Source organism: Meriones unguiculatus, assembly GCF_030254825.1.
Source record: "Meriones unguiculatus strain TT.TT164.6M chromosome 13 unlocalized genomic scaffold, Bangor_MerUng_6.1 Chr13_unordered_Scaffold_37, whole genome shotgun sequence".
NCBI lineage: Eukaryota > Metazoa > Chordata > Mammalia > Rodentia > Muridae > Meriones > Meriones unguiculatus.
The window spans coordinates 1,618,526-1,642,837 of NW_026843647.1; the positions used below are offsets into that span (position 1 = coordinate 1,618,526).

Below are 24,312 nucleotides of genomic sequence, written 5' to 3' on the forward strand. Positions count from 1 at the left end.
AAGTAGTCTGTCCCATATTGTCAGTCAGTCTATTCGTCAAGAGAATTCAAGAGAATAGAAGAAGTAAGGAGAACAATTTCAACAAATAGTAAATCACTCATGCACAAAAAGAACCGGCTGTCTCAGACAAAAACGAAACCAAAGGCAACAACTTACAGCCTATACCCAGGCTAACATCATGGGACAAAACTGAAATCATAGAAATGAAAACAGCTGCAGTTTTAAACAAAAGTAAAATCAAGCACTCTCAAGTAGACACAAAACCACAAACAATTAATCACAAAAATTAAACAGTAACTCCGGGCACAACATCAAGAGGGAAAAAAAAAAAAAAAACAAAAAACAATTAATCACACACAGAAACCAAGTAACACTGAAAACCTGGACTTCTTTGCCACAGAAGTTCCAGAAAACCTATCCTCACTCCAGTTCCCCTATCCCAGGAGTTCCGAGGAGGTGAAAACAGACAAAACCTGGACTTCTCTGCCACAGAATTTCCAGGAAACTGATCCTCACTCCAGAGGCAGAAACAGATCCTCACTCCAGTCCCCCTATTCCAGGGGTCCCGAGGAGGCAGAAATTCCAGGGCAACAAAATGTCTTTTGAAGCCCTCACAGCCTAGGCCCCAACACATCTGTCATACCTAAACTGGCTGCTCTTGTAAGCACCTCGAGGCTTTTCAGGAAAAGAAACAAAGAATAAAGGCAAACAAACATTTAAAGCAGATGGGATTAAGCTCTTCTGGCCAGGAGTCCTAGAGGTCTTGAGGCATCTCGGATGGGCGAGCCCCCAAATGTTATGCCAGGTTCACGGGACCCTCAGAGACCACCAGGAGATGACTCGATGCAACTGCAAGAGAGCTTTATTATGAGAGCAATCGAACTGGGGACCCAAGTCTCACTGGCACAGCAATAGAGAAGTGGGACCCCGAGTTCTGAGTGAACAGAATTTTTAAAGGGAAAGTCTATGAGCTGGGAGTTTCCATGGCAGCAAGCAGGGGGGCACAAGCCTTGGTGTTACAGAATTGGGTGAAGTTTAGCAGGGAAGGGTGACCTTTTCTGAGGCACATAATCACAATGGCTAAGGCATATAATCACAATGGCTATTTTTCTAAACCATATCTGAAACATTGGGGAGAATTTTCCCACCCGATTCTCAACCGATTCCCACTGATTATTGCCAGGGAGTTTGTCTCTATTTTCTATGAAGCATTTATTGTTATATTTCCTGGAGGCTGTTGCTAGGAGAGTTAACTTTGTTTTCTACCAGGTGTACATTCTGTGATATTTCCTGGTGCCTGAATTCAGTTCCCAGTCAAGATCTGTATTTCAAAATGGAGTTATATTCAGGCTATCTTAAGCTCTTCAGTTACTGTTTGACTTTGACTGAAGTTTGGATGAAGGACTTCCCAGCTATGAGGTAGAGATGAATGCACTGGACACTGAGTGTGTAACATAAATTACCTGTATCTTGGAAAATGAACAGGTGCCCTGGGAGAGTGGAAGATTGAATTTTAAAACATTTCCAAGATGAGGGTGTTGCAAGATATTTGATCCCAGTGTGATCCCTTAGATTGTGAACTGTAAAAACCTGTGCTTTGTTTTGTATGGTTGAACCCTAACACAAACCTTAATTCCACGGACTGTCTGTTTATTCTAAACAGGTGATTATGGTATGATTCTGTCATTCCCGGAACATACCTTTAATTCAAAAGCTCTCGGTGCACAGGATGAAATAATGTTAACCCTAGGTCAAGAGGCAAAGCAATAAACCAGCTGACAAGGATTAAAGAATAAGTCGAACTTTCAGCTGAAATGTATTTAAGACAGAATGTAAAAGTGGAAGGAGTTTTAGCTTGGTAGCTTTTGGACTTTTTGAGCTTTGAGCTAGAAAGCCTTTGGCGTTGGGTTCCTTTGGCCTATCCCCCCTTAGCTGTCATCTGAACTGATGAGCTTTTGGGGCTTTTTACTTCTGGAGGTGAGGTAAGTAGGAAGGTCAGATGAATGCTTTCTCTGCCTCTCTGCGCTATCAGGTTTTAAAATTGAATAATTGGGATTTTCATTCTTTTATAACAACACTAAGGTTCTGTGTGCCCATAGGGGTTGGGGCAAAGCTAGAATGCCTCTGCTATCTGCATTATTTGATCATTGATCCACTGGTAGAGGAGCTACTACTGTCCTGAGACTCAGCTCCATTGTTCAAGCTAATGAGGGACTCTGGGCAGGCCTAGCAGTCAGGAGCAACAGTGAGAGGTAGTTTATGGTTTTGTTCTGGGATTTTCCTCTGATGTAGCTCTAAAGAGCTGTGACTGAGACCAGAGGCCATGTTATGCTGAGTGTGGGGCCATTGTCCTAAGGCCATGAAGAGCAGGCTGCTGAGGTATCACAGCCTGATCTGCTTTGACCGAGATGGACTGTGGTTCAGACTGTGGTTCAGGCTGTGGTTCTGTTGCTCTCCATGTGATGATCTCGGCAGAGACCCTTGGCCTTCGACCCTTCCTTTTCTGAGTGTTGAATGTCCAGAGAAGTGAGGACTTTGCAGCCTGGGCAGTAGAAAGTTGTGGTGCTTATAATATCACTATCTAGTGTGCACCACAGGCATTGGTTTTGCAGTGGACAGATTGGAAAACTGAAGGTCTCATTTCTAGAAATGATGAAGGTTGTATTCCACATAGAGCTTTGTGTAAAAAATTTTACAAATTGTTTTGAAACTGGAAGAAAAGGGGGGTGGTGGTCATCTTTCAGCAATACTTTTTTATGGGTTTTTTATGGTTTTTTTTTTTTTTTTATCCTTTCAACTTCCACCAGTCACAATGGCATGGTTTAGGGAAATTCAATTCCAGAGTACAAAAGGAATTTCTGAGATGCAGAATTTTGTCAGGGGTGCCTGGTTTTAAATAAGTGGATAGGGCAGATTCCACATCTTGTGACATAATTCATGCAGCAGGAAACAGAAACTAAATTATTTTCCAACATTTTTTTATGTGTGAGTGTTGGCTGTGCCTGAACCCACAAGGGGACATGAGGGACTACAAGCCATAGTCCAGCTTATGATCACCTCCATTTTCTAAGAGACTTCCAGAGCAAAAGGACTCTCTGGAAAGGAGGTTAGTAGTAGCTGGAGGGTCAGAAATATAACAGTTTAGGTGTCACTTTGTGTTTGTCTAGTAGCAGTTGTGAAATCTTTGTTTATTTAATTTGTATTAATTAGAAAATCAAAGGTATCTCTGGTCCAGTACACATTTTTCATGCTAGAGTTTCCTTATGTCTTTTCATGTAAACTTGACTATATTTTAGGCTTATGTTTTTGGCTTTTTCTCTCACCCACTCATTCTTTCACAAACACTGTACACATTCTTGATTATTGAAGTTTGTGGTAAGTACAGAAGTCACATCATGCCAGAAGATTATGAGATTCATGACATAGAATCATCCCTTATTTTTCTGTTTTCCTCTGTTTCTTACCAGGTGGCTTTTCTGATATGAGATAGAGATTTTGGATTGTTCTTTAGCAATCACATAAAGACAATTTGCACTTATGTCTGTAGAAGGCAGAAGAGACAACATGAAGGTGAGTGATACCAGTTGGCTAGTTTACTCTTTCTCTTTTGACATTTGCTTTTGGTGATCTGTCATTTTCTTCACAAGTTTCATGTGTCCAGTTGTCTCCATATTCGTTAGTTGGAAGATTTTATTCTCCTGAAAAGATTAAATCAAAACCCTGCCCCATCCCTAATTCAGGGGAAAGGGTCCTACCTTTTAGGCATGTTATTTTTTTATAGGGCAAAATGGTTTTTTGGAAATAGAAAAAGTATAATATCTCAATTAAAGTTAAAAAATCTTTGAAAGTTTACAAATATACCTTAAAGTGTATTTATTTCTAGATAATAAAGTATATTCACTTTGATTTTCAGCCTGCCTTTTACAAGCAGCTTTTAAATAAAATCACTGTAAATCCTATGTGCCTGCCTCTGCCTCCCAGGTGCTATGAAAAGGCCCGTGCCTCCCAAATGCTGGGATTAAGGCTATGAACCACCAACACCCTGTCATTGTAACTCCTGAATTCAGAAAACAACTAATTAATAGTGAACTGCTTGTCTCTGCTGGGATTAAAGGCACTGTCTATCACCACACTGCTCAAAAATTTTATATTCACTCCAAATTATTCCATCTCAAACAAATTTATAACTTTGAATTTACTTAAAACATTTAAACCTCTTAACTGTTTTTAATATGAAACAACAAAAGTATCCATTTTTATTTAAGAAGAAAACACTAGTCTTTATAAGTTTGTGTGGACTCAATGACCAAGCTGTCTGATGAACAGTTACCTCTGCTTATGCAGGGGATCTCTACTATTCAAATCTAATCATTATCAATTTTGATAGGATCCACCATTCCTTTCCTGTGGAGACATTTAGTTTTACCCGTGAAGACACAGTTCAACAGTTTCTCATTGTCTACTCCTTTTAGTTATGTTTACTTCTTTTTGTTGTACAGTATTTAGGTGTGCTGTTAAGTTGCTAGTAAGAGATCTTGCTGATTTTTTTTCTAAATGTACTTAGTGCTATGAACTGTCTAATGGTCAACATTTCTATTGTGTATTATGAGTTTTGATATGTTATGTATTAATTTCATGGAATTATTGCAAGTTTCTTATATGTTTTGATATTTCTACTGTTCAAGTATATCATCAATTTTGTAGAATAGTATATGAGTTGCTGAGAAGAGGGAATAATCTTTTGTGCTTGGGTGGATGTTCTGTAAACATCATTTGGGTATATTTAGTTTTTTGATGTTAGTTAGCTGGAACATTTCTCTGTTTAGTTTGGTCAGGAGGACCTGTCCATTGGTGAGAGTGATATATTGAAGTCTTTCCCTATCGGTTTATAAGGGTCAGGATGTGATGCAAGCTGCAGAAGTGTTTCTTTTACTTTAATATGTCATGTTTTTTGCCATCTTTTTTTAGTTGTTTTTAAAGTCTGTTTTGTTAGATATTAAAATTGCTATACAAGCTTGATACTCTAGTCCATTTATTTGGAATATCTTTTCCAAACCTTTACCTTGAGATAATGTCTATCTTGATGTGAAGCTGTGTTGTATTTAGAAGAAGGGTGGATTCTATTTTATCATCAATTTTGTTTGTCTGTGTCTTTTTATTGGTGAATTTGGGTTGATGTTATTAAGAGATATCATTGAACAGTAATTGTTATTTTGGTGGTGGTGGTGGTGGTTTTAGCACCTTGAGTGGGGCTGTATTTATAGATACATATTATTTAAAATTGACCTCTTTATGGAACATCTTATTTTCCCCATTTGGTGACTGAAAGTTTCTGGGCATAGTTAGTAATTTGTGTTGGCTTCTGCAGTTTTTTAGAGTCAGAAGCACTCTGTCTAAGCCCTTCAACTTCTAGCATTTTTACTGAGAATACAGGATTAATTCCAATAGATCTGCCTTTTTTGTTTTTTGGTTGGTTTTTGTTTGTTTTGGTTTGTCTGATTGGTTGGTTAGTTTGTTTTTTTGTTTGTTTGTTTATTTTCAGTTGCAGCTTTTCATATTCTTTCTTCGTTCTGTATATTTAGAGTTTTGATTATTCTCTGGTAAGAGGACTTTCTTTTCTGGTTCAGTGTCTTTGGTATTTTGTATGCTTCTTGTGCCTTGATAGACATCTTCTTCTTTAGGTTAAGAAATTTTTCTTGTATGATTTTGTTGATAATGTCTTCTGGACCTTTGATCTCATCCTTCTTCTAATCTGATTATCAGCATGTTGTGTGTTGTCCTAATGTCCCAGAGTTCCTGGATGTTTCCTGAAAGTTTGTATGTAGACAGGCTGGTTTTGAACTTCCAGCTCTAACTCCAGTCGAGTGTTGGGCTTAAATGTAGGCCAACATGCCTGGCATCAACATCACCATCATTGGCTGCTGAGCATGGAATACATGGTTTTAGGTATTTATTTTGTTTTGTTTTGTATATGTAAGCATAGGCTATTGTGTTGATATTCATCAACATCTTGCATTTGAAATTTGACAGGGAGTATATTTAATTTCTTAGGAAGGCATTTAATCATGACACTATCTGACCTTTCTGAGTCATTGAATTGTGGGTTTGTGACACTCTCCTTACCTGTTGTATTTGTTTTTTTTAAATTTTATTTGTTTTATTCACATTTAATTTATTTTTAATTTAAATTTGTTTTTTTTAATTTATTCTCTGACATGAACTCGAGTCTTTGATTACCTCCTCCTGAGTGTTCCAGTCTTGCAATGCCACAGAGGAAGATGATGCAGCCATCCTTGATGAGACCTGATAAGCTAGAAGGGAAGGAATTCCTCCTCAATTAGGAGACTAGAGAAAGGGCATAGGGGCAGAAGAAGGAAGGTGGATGGGACTGGGTGGAGATGAGGAAGGGGGCTATGGCAAGGATACAAAGTGAACACATTGTAATAAATAAATAAATAAATAAATAAAATTAAAAAATAATTTATTCATCTAACATCCCAATTGTAATCCTCTCCCTTGTCTTTTCCTAGTCTCACCCTCCATTCTTCTTTCCCCTTTATTCCATTTCCTATATCTCAGATACAGGGAGCCCTCCTCTCCTACCATCTGAACCCAGCCTATCAAGTCTCACTAGGACTGCCTGCATCCTCTTCCTCTGTGGCGTAGCAATGCCCCCTCCACCAAAGGGAAATGATCAAATAGCAGACAACAGAGTCCATGTCAAAGCCAGCACCTTCTCCCCTTACTATGGATCGAACATGGAGACTGAGCTGCCTATCAGCTACATCTGAGCAGAGGTCTGGTTCCTCTTCATGAATGGTCTTTGGTGGGTCCATCAGTCTCTGCAAGTCCCAATGGCCCCAGATTTGTTGTCCTTGTTGGTCTTCTTATGGAGGTCCTGTCAGCTATGGGTCTTTCTATCCCCCAAGACTTTCCTATGACCCCCTGTGCTCTGCTCAAAGTTTGGCTGTGAGTCTTAGCATCTGCTTTGATCCCCTGCTGGGTAGAGTCTTTCAGAGGGCATGTGTGTTAGGCTCTCATCCTGTTCCCTCTCCTCAGTCACTTCTGATGTCGATTCTATTTGCCCTTTTGAATAAGAATTGACCATTCTACATAGGGTCCTCTTTTTATGTAGCTCCTTTAGGCCAGTGGATTGTAGTATGTTTTTCCTGTATTATGGCTATTATCCACTTACAAATGAGTATATACCATGCATGTCGTTCTGCTTCTGGGTTACCTCACTTAGGATGATCATTTGTAGTTCTATCCACTTGCCTGAAAATTTCATGGTTTCCTATTTTTAAATACCTGAGTAGCTTTGCATTGTGTAAATGTACCACAATTTCTGTAACCATTGTTCAGTTGAGAGACATGTAGGTTGTTTCGAATTCTGGCTATTATGAATATAGATGCTATGAACATAGTTGAGCAAATATCTTTGTTAAATGGTGGAGGATCTTTTTGTTATATGCCCAGGAATTGTATAGCTGGGTCTTGAAGTAACACTATTTCCAATTGTCTGAGAAAGCATCAGATTGATTCCTAAAGTGGTTGTATAAGTTTGCACTCCCACCAGCAATTGGAGGAGTGTTTCTCTTTCTTCACATTCTAACTAGCACGTGCTGTCACTTCAGGTTTGGTCTTAGCCATGATGAGTTTAAAATGGAATGTCAGAGTAGTTTTGATTTGCATTTCCATGATGACTATGGATATTGAGAATTTATTTAAGTGTTTTCCACTATTTGATATTCCTCTGTGGAGAATTCTGTTTAGTTCTGTACCCCAGTTTGAGAGTGCATTATTTGGTTTGTTGGAGTTTAATTTATAGAGCTCTTTATAATTTTGTTTTTTATTTATAGAGCTCTTTATAGAGCTCTCTGTTTGTAGGGTTGGTGAAGGTCTTTCTCAGGCTGTAGGATGTTATTTTGTTCTATTCACAAAGTTCTTTGCTTGATAGAATCTTTTCGTATCATGAGATCCTATTTATTAATTGTTGATTTTAGAGCCAGTGCTCTTGGTATTCTGTTTAGGGAGTTATCTTCTATGCCAATGAGATCAAGGCTCTTTCCCACTTTTTCTTCTAACAGATTTAGCGTATTTGGTTTTATGTTGGAAGTCTTTGATCAACTTGAACTTTAGTTTACTGCAGGGTGATAAATACGGATCTATTTTTATTTTTCCACATGTGGACCTCCAGTTAGAGCAGCACAATTTCTTGAAGATGCTGTCCTTTTTCCATTGCATGGTTTTGGATTCTTTGACAAAAATCAAATGTCCATAGGTGTGTGGGTTTTTTTATGGGCCTTCACTTTAATTCCATTTATCCACCAGTCTGTTTTTATTCCAGTACCATGCAGTTTTTATTACTATTGATTTATAGTAGAGCTTGAGAGCAGGGGTGGGGATACCTCCTTAAGATCTGCTATTGTACAAGATTATTTTAGCTATTCTGGAATTTTTATTTTTCCATATAAAGCTGAGAATTGTTTTTTCAAGGTCCAGGGGGAATTGTGTTGATATTTTGATGGGAATATCATTGAATCTGTAGATTGTTTTTTGGTAAGATGGCAATTTTTACTATGTTGATCCTACTGCTCCATGAGCATGATATTTCTATCTTCTGGTATCTTTTTCAATTTCTTTCTTTAGAGTCTTGAAGTTGTTGTTTTGTTTTGTTTTGTTTTGTTTCATATAGGTTTTTCACTGGCTTGTTGAGGATAACACCAAGATACGTCAGTTTTTTTTCCTGCCTATTGTGAAGGGTGTTGTTTTCCTAATTCTTTCTCAGTCGATTTGTCTTTTGCATACAGGTGTGCAACTAATTTTTTTGAGTTAACTTTATATCCAACCACTTTCAACTGTAGGAGTTCCCTACAGTAGAATTTTTGGGGTCACTTTTGTTACCTGTCATATCATCTGTGAAGAACAATACTTTGACTTATTCCTTATCAAATTGTATCCCCTTGATCTCCTTTAGTTGTCTTATTGTCCTAGATAGGACATTGAGTGGTGTATTGAAGAGATTTGGAGAGAGTGTGTGGCCTTGTCTTGTCCGCGAGTTCAGTGGAATTGATTTAACTTTTTTCCATTTAGTTTGATGTTAGCTATAGGATTGCTGTACATTGTCTTTATTATTTTTAGATCTGTGCCTTTGTCCCCAGTCTCTCCAAGACTTTAAACAAGAATAACTCTTGGATATTATCAAATGCTTTTTTGGCTTATAAGAAAATGATCCTGTACTTTTTTTAATTTGTTTATATGATGGATTAAGATTCCATATATTGAACCATTCTGGCATGCCTGGGATGAAGCCTACTTGGTCATGTTGGATGATATTTTTGGTATGTTCTTGGATTTGGTTTGCGATTATTTTATTGAGTATTTTTGCATCATTGTTCATAAAAGAGATTAGTCTGAAGATCTCTTTCTATTCTGGGGTCTTTGAGGATTTATCAAGGTGACTGTTGTCTTACAAAAGGAGTTTGGTCATGTTGTGTCCATTTCTATTTTGTGGAATAATTTGAAGAATATCAGTTTTCACTCTTCATTGAAGGTCTTGTAGAATTCTGCTCTGAAATCATCTCGCACTTGGCTTTTTTTTTTTGGTTGGAAGGATTTTGACGGCTGCTTCTATTTTTTTAGGCAGTATAAGACTATTTAATATCTTTACCTGATTTTGATTCAACTTTGGTAAGTGGAATCTAACAAAAGAATTTTATATTTCATTTAGATTTTTCAAATTTTGTGGCATATAGGCTTTTGACATAAGAGCTAATAGTTCTTTGGATTTTCTCAGTGTCTGTTATCTCTCTCTATTCCTTTCAGACTTTGTTGATTTGGATAGTGTCTTTCTGCCATTTACTTAGTTTGGCTAAGAGTTTGTCTATATATTTTATTTTCTCAAAGAACTAGCTCTTGGTTTCGTTGATTCTTTGAATTATTCTCTTTGTTTCTAATTTATTGATTTCAGCCCTGAGTTTGGTTATTCCTAGTGGTCTACTCCTGTTGGGTGTGTTTGCTTCTTTTTTTTCTAGGGCTTTCAGGTGTGCCATTAAGTTGCTTGTATGGGATGTCTCCAATAGCTTATGAAGGCCTTTCGTGCTATTAAAAGTCCTCTTAGGACTGCTTTCATTGCAACCCACGAGTTTAGGTATGATGTGCATTCATTTTCATTGAACTGTAGGAAGTTCTTTCTTTATTTCTTTCCTGACCTAGATTTCATTGAGTAGGGAGTTGTTCAGTTCCCACGTGTGTGTAGGCTTTTTATTATTTCTGTTATTGTTGAGGTTCATCTTTAGTCCATCATGGTCTGATAAGATACAAGATATTATTTCAGTCTTGTATCTTTTGAGGCCTGGTTTGTGACCTACTGTATGGTCAGTTTTGGAGAAGGGTCCGTGAGGTGCTAAAAGAAGATATATTTTCTTTTTGGGTTTAAAAATTCTCTAGATATCTGTTAGGTCCATTTGATTCATGACATCCATTAGTGTCATTATCTCTCAGTTTAAGTTCTTTTCCATTGCACTGTCCCTTGATGGTAGTGACATGTTGACATCTCCCACTATTAATGTATGGTAATTGATATGTTCTTTAAGGTTTATTAATGTTTCTTTTACAAATGTGGTGTCCTTGTATTTGGGGCATTGTTGCTCAGAATACAGATGCCATCTTGGTGGAATTTTCCTTTGATTAGTATGAAGTATCCTTCCTCATTTCTTATTTATTTATTATTTATGAGCAATAACTGATATCTGTCAATATTTGCAAAGTTTGAAAATATGTGTAACAGCATAGTTCTTAAAATATCTTTCAAAATTTTATTGTTTTCTTTTTAATTTTTATTTATAACAATTTATTTATTTTGTATTCCCACTGTACCTCCTTCCTTCCTCCCCTCCCAATCCTTCCCTCCATCTTCCCCACCCCTGTGCTTCTCTCAGTCCCCTGATAAGGGAGGTCCTCCTCCTTTTCACTCTAATCCTAATCTATCAGTTCTTATCAGGAGTGGCTGCATTGTCTTCTTCTGTGGCATGGCAAGGCTGCTCCCCTCTCGGGGGAAGGTGATCAAAGAGCATGCCAATAAGTTCCTGTCAGAGACAATCCCTGTCCCCATTACTATGAAGCCCACTTGGATACTGAACTGCTGTAGTCTACCTCTGTGCAGGGATTTCAGGCCATCTCCATGAGTGGTCCTTGGCTGGAGCACCAGTTTCAAAAAGACCACTGTGTCCAGAACTTTTGGAACTGTATCTGTCCTTGTGGAGCTCCTGTCCTCTCCAGGTCTTACTATCTCCCACTTCTTCCATAGGATTCCCTGCACTTTGCCCAAAGTTTGGCTATGAGTCTCAGAATCTGCCTCGATACCCTGCAGGGTAGTGCCTTTCAAAGGCCCTCTGTGGTAGGCTCCTGTCCTGTCCCTGTTCTCTACCTCATCTGATGTCCATCCTCTTTGCCTTTCTGCATGGGGTTTGAGCATCTTAGCCAGCATATTCCTTCCTGATTAACTTTCTTAAGTGTACAGATTTTAGTATTTTTGTCCTATATGTTATATCCAATATCCACTTTTATGAGTGAGTATACACCCTGTGAGTCTTTCTGCTTCTGGGATACCTCACTCAGGATGATCTTTTCCACTTTCCACCATTAACCTGCAAATTTCATGTTTTCCTTGTTTTTCATTGCTGAGTAATATTGCATCGTATAGATATACCACAATTTCTGTATCCATTCCTCAATTGAGGGGCATCTGTGCTGTTTCCAGCTTCTGGCTATTACAAATAAAGCTACTACAAACATAGTTGAGTAGATGTCCTTGTTGTATACTTGAGCGCTTTTTGGATATATGCTTAGGCGTAGTATAGCTGGATCTTGAGGAGGCGCTATTCCTAATTGTCTGAGAAAGTGCCAGGTTGATTTGCAAAGTGATAGTATAAGTTTACATTCCCACCAGCAATGAAGGAGGGTTCCCCTTTCGCCAAATGCTATCCAGCATGAGTTGTCACTTGAGTTATTTGTCTTAGTCATTTTGATGGGTGTAAAGTGAAATCTCAGGGTGGTTTTGATTTGCATTTCCCTGATGACTAAGAATGTTGAATATTTCTTTAAGTGTTTCCCTGCCATTCTATATTCCTCTATTGAGAATTCTCTGTTTAGCTCTGTACCCCATTTTTTAATTTGGGTTACTTGATTTGTTGGTGTTTAACTTCTTGAAATCTTTATAAATACTGGATATTAACCTTGTGTCAGATATAGGGTTGGTGAAGATCCTTTCCCAATCTGCAGGCAGTCATTTTGTTTTGACAACAGTTTCCTTTGACTTATAGAAGTTTTTCAGTTTCATGAGGTCCCATTTATTGATTGTTGCTCTTGGAGCCTGTATTGTTGAATTTCTGTTCAGGAAGTTGTCTCCTGTTCCAATGAGTTCAAGGCTCTTCCTCACTTTTTCTTCTAACAGGGTTAGTATGTCTGGTTTTATACTGAGGTCTTTGATCCACCTGAACTTTGGTTTTGTTCAGAGTAATAAATATGGATCTATTTGTATTTTCTACATGTAGACATCCATTTAGACAAGCACCTTTTGTTGAAGATGCTATTTTTTTTTCCGTTGTATGGTTTTGGCATCTTTGTCAAAAATCAGGTGTCCATACTGTGTGGGTATATTTCTGGGACTTCTATCTGATTCCGTTGATCCACTAATTGGTTTCTATGCCAGTACCATGCAGTTTTTATTACTGTTGCTCTATAGTAAAGAGTAAGATCAGTGATGGAGATACCTCCAGAAGACCTTTTATTATGGAGGATTATTTTAGCAATTCTGGGTTTCTTGCTATTCTACATGAAGTTGAGAATTTTTCTTTCAAGGTATGCAAAGAATTGTGTTGGTAATGTGTTGGGAATTGCATTAAATCTGTAGATTGCTTTTGGTAAAAGGATCATTTTTACTATGTTAATCCTGCCAAGTCATGAGCATGGGAGATCTTTCGATCTTCTGATATCTTTTTCTATTTCTTTTTTCATAGAGTTGAAATTTTTTCATACAAGTCTTTGACTTGCTTGGTTAGGGTCACACCAAGGTACTTTATGTCCTTTTTGACTATTGTGAAGGGTGTTGTTTACCTAATTTCTTTCTCATCTCTTTTGTCTTTTGTATATAGGAGGGCTACTTATTTTTTGAGTTGATTTTGTATCCAGCCACTTTATCATCTGCAAATAGTGATACTTTGACTTCTTCCTTTCCCATTTGTATTCCCTTGATCTTTTTTAATTGTTTTATTGCTCTAGCAAGAACTTAGAGAACTATGTTGAAGAGATATGGAGAGAGTAGGCAGCCTTGCCTTGTCCCTGATTTCAGTGGGATTGATTTAAGTTTCTCTCCATTTAGTTTGATGTTGGCTATAGGCTTGCTGTATATTGCTTTTCTTATATTTAGCTATGTGCCTTGTATCCCTGATATCTCCAATACTTTAAACATGAATGGATGTTGGATTTTGTCAAATGCATATTCAGAACCTAAGGAGATTATCATGTGTTTTTTTTTTCTTTCAGTTTTGTGGATAACATTGATAGATTTCCATATATTGAACCACCCCTACATACCTGGGATGAAGCCTACTTGGTCATAGTGGATGGTATCGTTGATGTGTTCTTGTATTGGGTTTGCAAAGTATTTTGTTGAGTATTTTTGCATCAATGTTCATAAGGGAAATTGGCCTGAAGTACTCTTTCTTTGTTGGGTCTTTGTGAATTGTAGGTACCAAGGTGACTGTGGCTTCAATGAATAAGTTTGGTAGTGTTCCTTCTGTTTCTATTTTGTGGAATAGATTGAAGAGAACTGGAGTTACCTCTTCTTTGAAGGTCTGGTAAAATTCTGTACTGAAACCACCTGGCCCTGGGCTTTTTGTGGATCTGAGACTTTTGATGAATGCTTCTATTTCCTTAGGAGATATAGAACTATTTAATTGATTTACCTGGTCTTGATTCAGCTTTGGTAAGTGGAATTGATTAAGAAAATTGTCCATTTTATTTAGAGTTTCAAATTTTGTGGCAAATAGACTTTTGAAATAAGTCCTAATTGTTTGGATTTCCTCAGTGTCTCTTGTTTTCTCCCCCTTTTCATTTCTGATTTTGTTAATTTGGATAGTATTTCTCTGCCTTTTAGTTGGTTTGGCTAAGGATTTGTCTATCTTCTTGATTTTCTCAAAGAATCAACTCTTGGTTTCATTGATTCTTTTAATTGATTTGTTTCTAATTGATTGATTTCAGCCCTGAGTTTGATTATTTCCAGACATCTACTCCTTTTTGGTGTGTCTGCTTCTTTTTTTTCTTAGGGCTTTTAGGTGAGCCATGAAGTTTCTTGAATGAGATGTTTTAAATTTCTTTTTGACGGCACTTAGTGCTATGAATTTTCCTCTTAGCACCGTTTTCACCGTGTCCCATAAGTTTGGGTATGTTGTGTATTCATTTGCATTGAATTCTAGGAAGACTTTAATTTCTTTCTTTATTTCTTCCCTGACCCAGCTGTCATTTACTAGTAAGTTGTTCACTTTCCATGTGTGTGTTGGCTTTTTGCTATTTCTGTTGTTGTTGAGGTCCAGCTTTATTCCTGGTGATCAGATAGGAAAAAAGGGATTATTTCAATCTTCTTGTATATGTTGAGGCTTGCTTTGTAATCAACCATATGGTCTATTTTGGACAAGGTTCCATGAGGTGCTAAATAGGTACATTCTTTTGTCTTTGGGTGTAAGGTTCTGTAGATGTCTGTTAGGTCCATTTGATTCATGACCTCTGTTAGAGATATTTTTTCTTTGTTTCTCTGTTGTGTTGACCTGTTCTTGTTGAAAATTGGATGTTGAAGTCTCCCACTATTAATGTATGGTGATCTATGTGTGGTTTAAGTTTTATTAATGTTTCTTTTATAAGCATGGTGCCTTTGTATTTGGAGCATGGTTGTTTAGGATTGTGATGTCTTCCTGGTGGAATTTTCCCTTGATGAGTATGAGCTGTCCTTCCCCATCTCTTTTTATTAATTTTGGTTGAATATCTATTTTATCAGATATTAGAATGGTTAGTCCTGCTTGATTCTTGGTCCCATTTGGTTGGTAAAATGTCTTCCAGAACTTTACCCTCAGGTAATATCTATCTTTGTGACTTAGGTGTGTTTCTTGTATGCAGCAGATTGTTGGGTCTTGTTTACACATCCATTCTGTTAGTCTGCATCTTTTTATTTGAGAATTGAGTCCATTGATGTTGATAGAGATTAATGACCAGTGGCTGTTAGATCCTTTGATTTTGATGTTGGCTGTGTAGTAAGTTTGTGTTTTGTTTTGCTGTAGTGAGATTAATTATTTCCTGTTTTTTCTTGAAAGTAGTTAGTTTTCTTGGGTTGTATTTTTCCATCTAGTATCTTCTATAATGCTGGATTTGTGTGTAGGTATTGTTGAAATTTGTTTTTGTCACTGAAAATCTTGTTTTCTCCATCTATGAGGACTGAGAGTCTAGGAAGGTATAGTAGCCTGGGCTGACATCTATGTTCTCTTAGGGTCTGCATGATATCTATCCAGGCCCTTTTGACTCTCATAGTTTCTGTTGAGAAGTCAGGTGTGATTCTGATGGGTTTGCCATTATATGATACTTGGCATTTTTCCCATGCAGCTTTTAGTATTTTTCTTGTTCTGTATACTTCCTGTTTTGATTATTATGTGGTGGGAGGATTTTCTTTTCTGGTCTATTTTATTGGGTGTGTTCTGTAGGCCTCTTGTGTTCTTATAGACCTCTCCTGTAAGTTGGGGAATTTTTCTTCTATGATTTTGCTGAAAATATTTTCAGGGCCTTGGAGGAGGGAATCTTCTTTTTCCTCTATTCCTATTATTCTTAGGTTTGGTCTTTTCATATTTCTTGGATTTCTTGGATGGTCTGTGTCAGGAATTTTTTAGATTTAACATTTTATTTGATGGATATATTGATTTCTTCCATTGTGTCTTTCACACCTGAGATTTCTTTTCCATCTCTTATAGTCTATTGGTTATGCTTACCTCTGTAGTTCCTGTTTTCTTCCCTAAGTTCGTTCTCTCCAGCATATTCTCCATTTGTGTTTTCAGTCATTTTTCCAGTTATATTTTCAGTTCTTGAGCTGTTTTGTTGATTTCCTTCACCTGACTATATTTTTCTTCAGTTCCTTCAGCTGTTTCTTTGAACAATCCTGTTTCTTTAATTTCTTTCAGTTATTTTAGTATTTCTTCTGTAAAGGCCACAAATTGTTTGGCTGTAACTTCCTGTATTTCTTTACAGATGGCCACAATCTGTTTGTCTTTATCTTCTTCCATTTCTTTGCAGATGTCCATGATCTGTCTGACTTTATCTTCCTCTAGTTCTTTATGCAGTTTGTTTGTTTCCTCTATTATCCTCTTCTTAAGCATAGATGCAAAGTCATCTTTTTGAATTTCATTTACGTTGGTGTATCCAGGGCTACTTGCCCCTGTCTAAACTGAGTTCTGGAGATGCCATATTGCTCTCTCGTTTGTTGGTTGAGATTTTACACTTGCCTCTACCCATTTGGCTATCTTGGGTGTTGGGTGTTAGATTCTGGTGCTTCCTGGAATCCTGTGGTGGGAAGAATCCCCCTGGTAGGAAGATGATTTTTACCGATGGAGGCCTCCTCAGGTTTTGGGGTATGGTCACTGAATAGCAGGTGTTTTGCAGGAATTGCCACAGCTCATCTTAGGCGTACAGACCTTAGTGGTAATTGTGGCCTTTGTTAGTAAACGGGGCTCTCCTCTAACCCAGAGAAGTCCAGGAGACAGCTGCCCTGCAGCTTGGTTTCTTGCTATAAATTTAGTGAGCTGTAGCTGTAACCTGGGTGCCATGTGGTTTGGTCAGTTTAGTTAGAAAAAACTCATTGTCCATTGGAGCAATATTTGGGGGTTGATCTTAGGAACCCAGGCTTCTGGAGGTCTGAGTTTGGGGCTCTCTGCCCCAGTACCCAAGTGGTAATCAGTGGCATGTGAGCACTACTCTCATGTTTGCAGCAGGAGGCTAGAGTCTGGAGCCTGTGGATAGCCAGAAACTTTTCTAGAGCTAGGTGTCCTGAGGTAGGGCCAGATATTTCCGCCACCTTTGGGTTTTTTCTCAACAGAAAGACGCAGTCTGTACTGTTGGGGAGGGGGCGTGTGGAGTGAGTAGGCACTTGCTTGGGAGTGGTGGCTCCAAGCTGGTGACTGGACAGGAACCTGAGAACTTTTTCTGAGAACATTCCCGTATGTGTGGTGTTAGTGGTAGTGGGGGGTCAGCTGAGTACTCTAAGCTGGGACCTGCTGTTTCCCTCCCTGTGGGGTTTTCTCCCAACAGGAAAACCCAGCCTCTAGTGCCCTGGGGCACACAGTTCTATCTGTGATGGAGAGTTAGTTGTGGGGTTGGCGGTTGGAGCCCCACTCAGGGCTGGCTGCTTTGTGCCTGCAGGTCTGCAGGACCTTTTCCAGGGATAGACTGGTTGACCTGAGGTCAGCCCTACTTGCTTCCTTCTCTGGGGTTTTCTCAAGACTGGGACTCCCAGTCTCTTGTGTCCTGGGGTACACAGTTCAGCCTGGGAAGGTGATCAGGACATGCAAGAGTGTGCTTCTGGTCAAGTGACCCAGTGACTGTGTGACCTGGGGTTTCTTCTGGGTTCTTGCTGGGTGACCTGAGAGTAGAGCCAACTTATTCCCACTCCGTGGAGTTTCCTCTCACCTGAGAAACACAATTGCTTTTGTTTTAGGGTCCAGAGTTCAGCCTCTTAGTCACTGTACCAATATTGCTGCCCTGCTCCTCAGACAGTGTCATCCCAGCACTGCCATCTTGGATTACCCCTTTCTCATCTCTTTCAATTAATTTTTGGTGAAAGTCTATTTTATTAGATATTAGAATGGTTACTCCTGCTTGCTTCTTGGGTCTATTTGCTTGAAAACCTTATTCCTGCTAAAACATCCCAAGAAATTTTCAAGGGATTAGCTGAGTGCTCTGAGGTTGAACCCAATTGCTTTTCTCATCTCACCTGGTAAATACAGTCAGTGGTGTTTGGAGGCTTACAGTTCCAACTATTGGTCACTGTGCAGTCTCTGCTACCCTGCTGATCAGACACAGTGTGAGTTCAGCCCTTCCAGCTGGGATCTGTTTTTAATTTTTACTGAATATGAGTATTTTGATTGTATGCATGAATATGCATCTCTTGTGTGCCTGATCTTCACTATAGTCTGAAGATGTGTTCAGAACTCACGAACTGATAGTAGTGGGTTCCAGGTAAACAATGACAATTGAGCCCACTTATTTGGAAGAGTAGCAAGAGCTCCTCACTGCTGAGCCATCTCTTCTACCTTATGTTGCTTATTTATGATCAGCATTGACATTGCTAATATTTTCATTTTTCTATTTTTAGCTGTTTAAACATGCATTCCCTTTTAGTAAGATGTTATTAGAGTTAAAGTTTAAGCTGGGGCAGTGCAGATTTCTGGAAAAGGAATGCACAACTGGAGTGGATGTATAATTTCTTGTACAAGCTTCAGTTAAGACCTCTGAGTTCTTTCAATCTTTTATGTTTGTTTGATTGACTTTTAGGGGAGGCTCTGTCTTACTATATAGGTCTAGCTGTCCTGGAACTTTTTGCATAGATCATGCTGGCATCCAATTCAATAAGATACACCTGCATCTGCCTCCTGAGTGATGGAATTAAGGCATAATAGAATACACCCAGCTTGTCCATAATTTTTGTAGTTAGTAACTGTTCATAAATTTCTCTGATGTGTACTAAGTACTGCTCATCCCTTAATTTCTCTGTGTGTCTCTGTCTCTCTTTTTCTATTTCTCTCTCTTCTCTCTGTCTTTGTCCACATTAATTACCATGACTATTCAAAAGCTATATCCTATTCAAAAGAGTTCAGATATGACATAGTTAAACTTCATTATTCAGTTTTCTTCTAAAATGACTTAGTGATAACATTAACACTTATGTTTTAATAGAAAAGATTTAATCTTTATTTTTAAACTGTAGACTATACATGATTTAGAAAGGAGAATAAACAAAACAAGGATCAACGAATAATCATGTGTTCTATGCCTTTTCTTTTGTCTGTGAACTCAGAAATATGATGTTATCAGCTATGATTATTGTTGCTTGCCACTCATATTATTTTTATCCATCTGTTCACTGTAGTACAATTTCCCTTCCACAAATATATGAGCCCCCATTTTCATATACTGGTATGCCACATCTCTGATCCCTGGTCAAAACATGATATCCAGTGCCATGTTGTCTTTTGACTGACACCACCCATCTGTTCACTGTCACGTGATAGCCACATATCATTTGTTGCTAGATAAAATATCATGCCTGTGTTTTTTCCTTCCACCTGTCTCATGAAAGTGTCCTGACCTACTCACCCAAGTAACTGAAGATGATTCATAGATCACTCAAGAACCCAACTAATGGCTACTTCATATTCATGTCTTACAAACCAATACAAAACCTTTAACACAGGTTTTCAAAGCAAGCCTTTTTTTCCTTTACAATCTAACCTTTAGGCTTTTTCTTCTCCCATCCTTTACCTGATGCACAGCACCCAACTGTCTAACATTAGCACTTCTGTGTCAGAACATAAATGGAAGCATTAGAATTATATGATTATATTGCCAATGAAATATAAATTTATATTGTTGCCAGTCTTTCTTTTTTACAAATGTATGGTATATTTTAGAATTCAGTGACCTTTAATGATGTCCATGTGAAATTCAGCCAAGAAGAGTGGGCCTTGCTGGAACCTTCCCAGAAGCAACTCTACAAAGTTGTGATGCTAGAGACCTGTGAAAACCTCACTGCTATAGGTAAGACTGCAATTTTTCTTTCACTTTAAAAATAAAAAGACAACTCTTACTTTGTTATTGATCCTCTTCTGTTATTCCAATTGAGAATGAGGAGGAATGAGGTAAATAAAACAGGCATGGTTCTAAGAGTCACAGAAGATAGTGATTTAAGTTTTGCCTTAATAATAACATGATATTTCCAATAATATATATTTTCTGGTACTATATTTTAGGCTACAATTGGGATGACCATAATATTGAAGAACATTTTCAAAGTTCTACAAGTAATAAAAGGTAACTTTATGTGCATGTTGATACAGATATAAATCTTAAATTTTAATGTGTCCTGGAAGTTTGGTGTTTTTTTGTTTGTTTGTTTGTTTGTTTGTTTATTGGCTGCTTTTTATTTTCTGTTTTTGAGATAGAATTTTTTCTGGGTATCTGTGACTTTCTTAGACTTGCTTGTTAGACCAGCCTGACCTCGAAATCACACATATCTGCCTGTTTCTGCCTCCATGAATCCATGGATTAAAGGCTCGTAGCAGCACACCTGGCTGTGTCCTGGAGGTTTTAAAGAAAAGCAACAGTGTGAAAACAGCACTGCTTTGAGTATAATCTCACAATTCCATTTACCTCAATGTCAGGTATCTGATTTGTGTTTGCAAGGCATTCCTTAAGATAGAAGAAAATAAAATAATGTTGTAACAGAAAATACCATTTAAATCATATAGACATTACAGCTACTGAGTTGAACTGCCAATCTGTTTAGTCTCATTTTATCTACTCAGATATTGTAAGAGGTATACATATTGAATAGGTGATCAGTATGTGTCCAAAACTTTCTAATAACAACCACTGTTACTCATATTCATGCAGTCATATTGTAAAGTTTAGTGAAAGGAGCAGCTTATGAGAGTCAAGAATATTGTTGTGAAGAAACCTTAATCCCTATATGACATGTCTATAATGAATAAAAAACAAACTGTGTTAATTCAGTGAGGGAATCCTTTATTATTCTTGTAATTTAAATAGGTATGTCATATGTCACAATGTTTGTAAGGCACATGAGCAGAGGAATATTGAAAGAAGCAGTGTACCTGTCTTTCTCCAAGAACAATTAATTTTGTAGTAGTCCCCACTTTGAGTAGATTTTCTGAATGCGATAAATGGTTACTATTAATTGGTTTTGCAACTTCACTGAGAATTCATCAGCAACTAATACTGCTGAAAATACCTATGAATACTAAGAATTTGGAACTTCTTCTGCTTCTCGTGGCTCACTTTGCAAAAGAAGTGTCATTCATACAATAAAAACAATGCAAATGGAATTGCTGTGGTAAAGGTCTGTATACTTACAATAATATATATATGTATGTATATATATATATATAAAACTCTTATAGAAAAATGAAGCTATAAAAGTGAACCACGTAACAAATGCTCTTACCATCACAGAGATCTTCAAAAATACCCATAATGAAGGGAAAAACCATTAATGTAAATAACATGATAAAACTTTAAAATTTGATTCTCCTTTACCATTAGATCAAATTATGAAATTAATTAATATAGATAAATATATTTATTAGTGTAAAGCACTGATTGTGGTAAATCTTTCACATGTGGTAATTATCTGTGCAGGCATGCAAGCAGTCGTACTGGAGAGAAACCTTCTAAATGCACTGTATGTGGTAAAGTCTTCTCCTATACCAGTGATCTCATAAGGCATAAAAGAGCACACACTGGAGAGAAGCCTTTCAAATGTAATCAATGTGGTAAAGTGTTTGCACAAAAGAGTCATCTCATAAGCCATAGAAGAACACATACTGGAGAGAAACCTTATGAATGTAACCAGTGTGGTAAAGCCTTTGCAGAAAACAGTACTCTCTTAAGCCATAAAAGAACACACACTGGAGAGAAACCTTATGAATGTAACCAGTGTGGTAAAGCCTTTGCAGAAAACAGTACTCTCTTAAGCCATAAAAGAACACACACTGGAGAGAAACCTTATGAATGTAACCAGTGTGGTAAAGCCTTTCCACAAAAAAGTCATCTCATAAGCCATAAAAGAACACATACTGGAGAGAAACCTTATGAATGTAACCAGTGTGGTAAAGCCTTTGCAGAAAACAGTACTCTCTTAAGACATAAAAGAACACACACTGGAGAGAAACCTTATGAATGTAACCAGTGTGGTAAAGCCTTTGCAGAAAACAGTACTCTCTTAAGCCATAAAAGAACACACACTGGAGAGAAACCTTATGAATGTAACCAGTGTGGTAAAGCCTTTGCAGAAAACAGTACTCTCTTAAGCCATAAAAGAACACACACTGGAGAGAAACCTTATGAATGTAACCAGTGTGGTAAAGCCTTTGCAAAAAACAGTACTCTCTTAAACCATAAAAGAACACACACTGGAGAGAAACCTTTTGAATGTAACCAGTGTGGTAAAGCCTTTGCACAAAACAGACATCTCTTAATCCATAAAAGAACACACACTGGAGAGAAACCTTATGAATGTAACCAGTGCAGTAAAGCCTTTCCACAAAAAAGTCATCTCATAAGGCATAAAAGAACACATACTGGAGAGAAACCTTATGAATGTAACCAGTGTGGTAAAGCCTTTGCAGAAAACAGTACTCTCTTAAGACATAAAAGATCACACACTGGAGAGAAACCTTATGAATGTAACCAGTGTGGTAAAGCCTTTGCAGAAAACAGTACTCTCTTAAGACATAAAAGAACACACACTGGAGAGAAACCTTATGAATGTAACCAGTGCAGTAAAGCCTTTCCACAAAAAAGTCATCTCATAAGCCATAAAAGAACACATATTATAAAGAAACCTTATGAATATACCCAACATGATAAAGCCTTTGAACAGCAGTGTGGTATCCACAAAAAAGAAAAGACACACAGTGGAGAGAAGCCTGGTGAGGGTAATTAGTGTGATAAACCCTTTGCATGTAATATTCATCTCCTAAGACAACAAAATATTGTGCAGGGAAACCATATGAATATAACTATGTGGCAAAGCCTTTGAACATAACTTCTCCTAATAAATAAAAGAACACATACTGGAAAGAAGCCGTCTGACTGCAATCAATGTGAATAAACTTTTGCACTTCATAATCAATTTCAAACTCATGAAAGAAATCCTAATGGACAAAAAGCCTATGAGTGCTTTTAACAAGGCGAAACTATTCCACATTTGTATAATTTTCATCTTCATGAAAGGATTCATACTGGAGAGAACTTATGAATGTGTTAAAATGGTGAGGCCTTGCACAAATCTAGAGTCATCATCATCATCAAAATTACCTTACTGGAGAGGAATTCTGTGACTATAAGCAATGTAGAAAGACCTTTGTGTTCTTTGGTCCAATGAGATCCAACAGAACTGAAAAACTAGCTCAATGGAAATGACCTCCCATTTCTGGAGGGGAAAGGGAATAAGGGCAATAGGAAAGGAGGGTAGTTCTGGGGGAGAGAAGGGAGGGGGACTATGGTTGGAATTTAAAGTAAATAAACTTATTTTTAAAAAGAATACAATGAATGGTAAATATCAATTAAATGCAACAATATTATATAATAAGGTGTTTATGGAAGACTTATTGATAATCCTGATTCTCAACATTTACTGTTTTCAATTGCCTCACTTTACACAAAAAACTTTTAATCCAGTGGATGAATATGTAGGGAATGGTGAACTAATACCAGCCAGGAAGTTCTCTGAGAGTAACACAACAGTGGTAGCCTGTAGAAGTTTCTTTGTGTACACATACCTATTGTTCCAGGGGTTCTATTGAAAATCATCACAACTCACACTGAATTTTGAGATATGAGGGAGGAGGCTTTCTTTTCCATGTAGGACTCTGCTTCTGGCCTAGATGGGTAACCATGTCAATGGTGCGTTTTCTCTGCCTGACTTCATCTGGAGAGTATCTTTAGACATGGAAACCACCAATCAAATTTGATAGATGGCCTTTGACACAGATCCCTGATAACTCTCCCCTCCCTTCAAATATAGGATAATTTGGTTCTGTGTTCTTGTTCTTCTTATTCATATAATAGGAATGTGCTGTTTAATGCAAATCTAGCATTCTTGAATTTCCTAGTATTAAACAATTATCTACACCTATGCTTGGAGCATCCCAGGTACTCCCCAAGGAATATAAGCCACTGTGTTCTGTTTTCTGGAATTAAAGTTGAACTTACTTTCTGAGGTGGCTCCCAGAGTGGCTAACCACTGTTATGCTCATGAGCTTTCCAAGCTTTATACTACTCATCTTCTGCCCCTCATGCCTTCCTGGGCTGGTGGGAAACAGCCCTCCAGGCAGCAAGAGAATCACATTCTCTGAAATGCCTGTGATAAAATATTTCAGACTGCATAGCATTTCAAATTTCACATGTTTCTGGATTTGAGATGGTCAATCAAACAGTATCTTGGGATGGGACTCATTAAAATGAGTTATACTTAGTGTT

At 37.7% G+C, this 24,312-nt stretch overlaps 1 protein-coding gene across 1 annotated transcript in view; it reads left to right on the top strand.

Moving 5' to 3' along the window:
* Window positions 1–22,675, top strand: part of LOC132650943 (zinc finger protein 431-like) — a gene marked incomplete at its 3' end in the record, with an annotated part of 34,624 nt that extends 11,949 nt beyond the window's left edge. Inside the window, exons 2-4 of the mRNA XM_060376266.1 lie at window positions 19,722–19,848; window positions 20,061–20,121; window positions 21,469–22,675. Of these exons, the coding sequence (XP_060232249.1) occupies window positions 19,722–19,848; window positions 20,061–20,121; window positions 21,469–22,675 (1,395 nt within the window). The remainder of the gene's footprint in view (window positions 1–19,721; window positions 19,849–20,060; window positions 20,122–21,468) is intronic.
* Between the last annotated feature and the right edge of the window lie 1,637 nt (window positions 22,676–24,312).